This window comes from Hemibagrus wyckioides, linkage group LG03, assembly GCF_019097595.1.
Source record: "Hemibagrus wyckioides isolate EC202008001 linkage group LG03, SWU_Hwy_1.0, whole genome shotgun sequence".
NCBI lineage: Eukaryota > Metazoa > Chordata > Actinopteri > Siluriformes > Bagridae > Hemibagrus > Hemibagrus wyckioides.
The window spans coordinates 10,342,739-10,348,826 of record NC_080712.1 but is presented as its reverse complement, the minus strand read 5'-3'; the positions used below and the strand labels follow the sequence as shown (position 1 = coordinate 10,348,826).

The following is a 6,088-nucleotide window of genomic DNA, read 5'->3' as shown; positions in this document are numbered from 1 at the left end:
ATGGTTCTGTGCTTTGGCACACAATGTGACATTACATGACATCTCTTAATCAATTATTTTTATTTGGTACCCATTTTTCAGACCTCAAATATTGTGAATCACTTTGTTTCTCCGTGAAGATCATTCTGCACTGTTCAGAAAATGTCTGGTGAGTATGTTTCATTAATTCTTCTACAGATATAAGTCTTGACAACGTCTTGCCACATAACCTCAGGAGAAATAAAGGGTAGTAAATCCTTGCATTGTGAGCATATTGATTCTGATTTGATTTCATTTTTGATTTTAGGATGACTGAATTTAGCATTAATCAGTATAATTCAATACACAGTTCATGATCATTATGATTAATAACAGCCTCACTGACAGTCATCATTCACTTGCATTCTGTAAATGATAAATTATGCAATTAAATGTAAATTAACATTATTAAAAGAATATGCAACCTTTTATCATATATATTATCTCAAACTCATGTTACAGTCCAACCACTATAGAATACAAAGATATGAAATATGTGTTAGGTGTTTTGTTCATACAATGTAGGTCAATAGGATTCAAAACTTTTATTAACAGACAAAAGAACAGTTGAGTATGTACATTGCATTTGCATCCATATCTCCACATGCAGGATAAGCAAAATGTTTTCCATGAAATTATAAAAAGAAAACTTCATAAACCATCCACACTAAAACTATTATATTTGGTTGATTCATATAATTAGTTGTGTTTTTCAGAAAAAAAAGATATAAAACTGAAATCAACTGATAATGATGTATTTTGTTGTTTCATTAGGACACATCTCCAGCAGACAGAACAGAAACAGCCTTTACTTGTCACATATACATTACAGCACAGTGAAATTCTTTCTTCGCATATTCCATCCTTGGAGGTTGGGGTCAGAGCGCAGGGTCAGCCATGATACGGCACCCCTGGAGTAGAGAGGGTTAAGGGCCTTGCTCAAGGGCCCAACAGTGGCAACTTGGCGGTGCTGGGGCTTGAACCCCTGATCTTCCTGTCAATGACCCAGAGCCTTAACCACTTGAGCCACCACTGCCCCTGGACAGATAGATAGACAGACAGACAGACCAGAGGGATGAAAATGGGAATTCTTGCAATAACTGAGGATGATGTTGCCCCTAGCGCACTGCCTACCTTTACAAACTTTGCTGTTGTATTGGAGGAGGCAGTTGTTCTGAAGGACATTTCAGACCTACAATCTGCTGTTTCTTACCTGTTTGGCCTTATCTTCGCCTTGAATTTTGAATACCCAAAGAACTCAAATATACTTTTGAGGTAATTGAGAAGGTGTTATGGAAATGGGCACTCACTGCTCTGCAAGAGTACAGTCCCTGAAAACTAAACTCTTTCTGTGAACGTTGAAATATTGTGTGAGCATCTTTGAAGTTAAACAGATTAGCATCTTAATGTTAAAATGTTAATTTAATCAAAAGGATTGTTCAACTGAGTTGTTGAAAATTTGTTTTGTTGTTGATTGTGTGTTTATTTTTCATCTTTTCACATTGTAATGCTGATTGCAGTGTATTTTGTAAGGAACATGTTGACATTCTTGGCAATGTTACATTGTTGAAAGGTGGGAAGACCATCCAGTGTTGAACTGCTATGTTTTAAAGTTCCAGTTCTAAAAATAGTTTATTTTATGTTTATTGGTGTTTTAATGTTTTGAGCATTCTAAGGAATAGAGTCAAAGCCTATACATGTTAAAAGGTTAAAAGTGAATCTTCATTTATCTTCACTTTGTTTTTTTATTGATTTTGAAATTTTTCCAGGATTTTTTTTTATTTTTATTTTACTGACTGTCATTTTTTTCTTTTAGGAAGTATGGCTATTATTTTACCGTGTTTGCATTTCTTTCAACATTCAATATAATAAACAAACAAAACTTGAAGCCTGCAGTTATAGTTTTGTTTTATAACATTGGATAAATGCTAACTACAACAAAACATCTTTTGTCCATAAAACTCACAGAAAAAAGATCACATAAGATCATTTATTGAAACACATTAGAAAAGAATTACAAATATTTTTAACTAACAAAACTGTTAGCTGAACAAAAGAGACATGTGACTTTACTCAGTGATTTGGGTTGAGTGAACAACTAAACTGTTAGCTGAACAAAAAAGAGACATGTGACTTTACTCAGTGATTTGGGTTGAGTGAACAACTAAACTGTTAGCTGAACAAAAAAGAGACGTGACTTTACTCAGTGATTTGGGTTGAGTGAACAACTAAACTGTTAGCTGAACAAAAGAGACGTGACTTTACTCAGTGATTTGGGTTGAGTGAACAACTAAACTGTTAGCTGAACAAAAAAGAGACATGTGACTTTACTCAGTGATTTGGGTTGAGTGAACAACTAAACTGTTAGCTGAACAAAAAAGAGACATGTGACTTTACTCAGTGATTTGGGTTGAGTGAACAACTAAACTGTTAGCTGAACAAAAAAGAGACATGTGACTTTACTCAGTGATTTGGGTTGAGTGAACAACTAAACTGTTAGCTGAACAAAAAAGAGACATGTGACTTTACTCAGTGATTTGGGTTGAGTGAACAACTTGGTCCAAAGTGGAGTAAACTCAAAAAAGCTGTGCAGCAAGTTGCCTTGAAATTTTAAGTTAAGTCAACTTTTCATTTTTTACAGTGTATATATCACTGCCTACAACACTATAACACTGCTCACCCTACATCAGTACTTGAACTCACTAATGTTCTAGTGGCTGAATGAACAAATCCCCAGAGCTATTCTCCAAAATCCAGTGGAGTGAAAAAAACCTCCCAGATGAGTGGAGGCACAGGACAATTCTCCCTGAACATGCTGAACCTTGGGGCTGGAGTTAGATATATTATCAATTCATTAACTGTTCAATGTACTTCAATACTTTCCCCAGACTTCCCTTCTTTGACCTTTCTGGCTTACCATATGTTGCTCCATAAGTTCAATATGTATACAATCCTAGTTTCAGGCTTCATTAAAATCATTACAGTTTATTATTATTTTTAATTCTTTTTTGTCTGCCATTTAGTCTCTTTATGTTTTTTTTTTTATTTTGACTTAGCAAATCTTTTTGTAACATCTTTGTATTGTTGACATTCAGATTTGGCTTTCTTGTGTTGTGTTGTGTTTTATCTTTGTCTGATCATTACAATTGTCCAGGCAAAATAAAAGAAGTTAGTTATTAATATTTATTGCTCATGATTAGGATGGCTGTAATAAGAGATAACAATGTGTACAAATAATATTGCACACACTGAGGTGCAATATAAAGCCAGTCAGTATTAAGACAGACAGTATTAAGCCTTCACATTAAACTAATTCACAAAAAATATAGTATATCGTGTTTTTTAAAAAAATAAAATCATTGTAAAGCACATGGTTTAATTATTAATAATTACATTACACGACATTACAAGACTGGAACGTATAGTTAGTACAACAGCCTAGTGACATTACGTCAGATATTTTGTAAATGCAAAACAGAAAGTTTGCAAATATATCACAAACTGAATGCAAATGTGGAAAAAAACATGGCTGTAAAAGATCAAGCACTAATTTGTTTAACTAAATATATATGCATTTTTAAAATAGAAAGCATTTATTAAGCGCACATCTGTGTAAACATAATGTTTAAAATGTTTACTGATATATTCACCAAAGCAATGTCAATGAAGAGTTACACTACAAACACTACAAAATCATGCACATAATAATTTTACTTTAACATTTTATGAAAATATAAAAATTATATACATCTCTCTCTCTCTCTCTCTCTATATATATATATATATATATATATAGAGAGAGAGAGAGAGAGAGAGAGAGAGAGTCTTAAATTTGTTATCTTAAAACACATTCTTTAAAAAGTACTTTTTACTATGTAATTATTTGCAACTGTGATATATCAGTACATCGGTACATAAAAATTGAAGCATGAAAATAGCACAGCTCCAATTTTGCATGCTTGCAAGTGTGTGTTTTTTTTTTTTAAATGTAACAATCCGTATTTATTATTATTATAGAATCACTGTTACACAGAAATTTTTTGTAACATATTACTGCTTACCTAAAAATAAGAATCATTACCTTTTTTTTTATTTAAATATTCTGTAAGAAAACAAATTGTAGTGCTGGTGGTATTCACTGTAATTTTAACAGAATCATCAAGTCTGGAATGAAAGGAAGTTTCCCAACCCTATGAAGATAGAGAAATGGATGTACAAACCCAGCAACTATCATAAGGTAGTAATACAGTGTCAGACCTATCCATCTCTGTGTTTCTAATAGAGAATCATACACAAATATAAACACCAATATCGGACAGTAAGTAATAACCATGAAAAACAGACTAATCACAATCAGGCAAAAAGCCTTCTTTTTCATGCGGTTCGACTCTACATCTTTAACATGTAATTTCTCACCAGGACCAGGTTTCCTTAAAGCCTTAAGCACTGCTACAGAGCAAAGAATCTTAATAGAAAATACAAGTAAGTACTCTGGTAGTAGAATATAATAAAATACACATCTGTATGGTACAAATAAAGAAAGCACACTGAAACCTAGAACAATTATCCAGGTAACAGTTGACCATGTTATGCGATATGTTAGTGGCTTGTATCTCAAGAAGATAACAGGATGGATCACTGCCACATATCTCTCCACACAGACACAGCACTGGAAACATGGACGGCTGATACTATGCAGTATGGACAGTAACAGAAGAAAAAGATACAAAGGACTTTGCGCATCATTTCTATAGCATATAACATTGAAGACACTTGGCACCGAACTCAGGCAAATTATGATCTCACACACACAGAGGTTAAGAGAAAAAAATTCTGATGCTACTCCGTTGCTTGTGCCTATCAAAATCAGTCTCAAAACATATACATTGAGTGGTAGCGCCACTAACAGCACAATTGTGCTGAGACCGATGAATGCACAGAGCACAGAAACAGGTGCAATATCATAGTTAGGAAGAAAAAATGAAGAGTTCATCACCGACTCTATGGTTTGTGTCACTAAATCGCTGAGAAGGATAAATAAATACAAAGATATTAGGTAAAAACACAAACGATACATTTAAATAATATTTATTTTTTAAAAATCAGTGTACTAATATATTCTGCTATATATGCTAGTATGCAATCATTCAAAATCTCATTATTTCACATCAGCTTTATTTGAATGAATCTTTCATGTGTTTCTGTTATTATTGGTCAATTTTTTTCTAATCACATTTGGTGGACAAGCCTTACGTTTTCAGGAAACCTTATATATTTTGTAAGCGTGTATTTAAAAAAAATACATTATACAGGAAAAGTTTCAAACTAGCAGGCACACACACACACACACACACCCACACCCACACACACAACCTGCCATTCAGTGGTTGCAATATATAGAGTCTGAATCTTAATCTTTTCTTTATTCAGGTTTTAATAAACCATAACTCCATTGTTTGTGAAAAATAGTCCTAAAATTAAAATCTGATTAAAGACATAAGGCCCTTAATGGGCAGTCAAAAATGTTTTGTTAGATAATGTGGATTCAGAAAACCAGGATACAAAAACATTTACCTTTTTTGAAGTGTAACACCTTCCATCATGAACTCAGCAACGTATTTTCTTAGTTTCCTAATGTAAATGGCATCTCTGGAAGAGAGAGAATGGAGATAATAGCATTAGACACATGGTTTCTCTTAGTAATAAGACAGAAATCTGTTGCAAATGAATTTATTACTCAGAAATCTATATTTCTATAAATCTATTCTATATGTATATTTCCACAATATCCAGAAAATTATCAGTGGAGTAAAATCTAGTTGTTGATATCACTGAAATTGTTTATATAGTCTGTGATATTGTGATGAGGGTGGGCATGGCGTAAATGTGGTAAGGTAAACAAAACAAAAATATCCATCAATATTAGGAAGGTACTTTGATTGAGTGGATTATTTTGTTGATAAAAATGTAAATTATTTTGTAAATGAAAAAAGTTGTAAGTGAAAACAAGCAAGTACACCTTGAGGATTTAAATATCTTATGAGAAGCAATAGCTTAAACTAGCAATAAA

At 32.9% G+C, this 6,088-nt stretch overlaps 1 protein-coding gene across 1 annotated transcript; it reads right to left on the bottom strand.

Moving 5' to 3' along the window:
* Positions 1-3,996: 3,996 nt before the first annotated feature.
* LOC131351191 (G-protein coupled receptor 4-like) lies at positions 3,997-5,812 on the bottom strand. Its single transcript, XM_058386465.1, has 2 exons — positions 5,593-5,812; positions 3,997-5,042 (listed from the first exon to the last, which is right to left on the bottom strand). The coding sequence occupies exons 1-2, from the start codon at positions 5,619-5,621 to the stop codon at positions 4,154-4,156; spliced, it is 918 nt and encodes a 305-aa protein (XP_058242448.1). The 5' UTR covers positions 5,622-5,812; the 3' UTR covers positions 3,997-4,153.
* Positions 5,813-6,088: the final 276 nt, after the last annotated feature.

Bases quoted from the DNA above. Each gene is read 5' to 3' on its own strand.
- LOC131351191 (XM_058386465.1), bottom strand. From the start codon at position 5,621: ATGATGGAAGGTGTTACACTTCAAAAAAG. The intron at 5,043-5,592 runs GTAAATGTTTTT...TATCCTTCTCAG, and splicing joins GGTGTTACACTTCAAAAAAG to CGATTTAGTGACACAAACCA.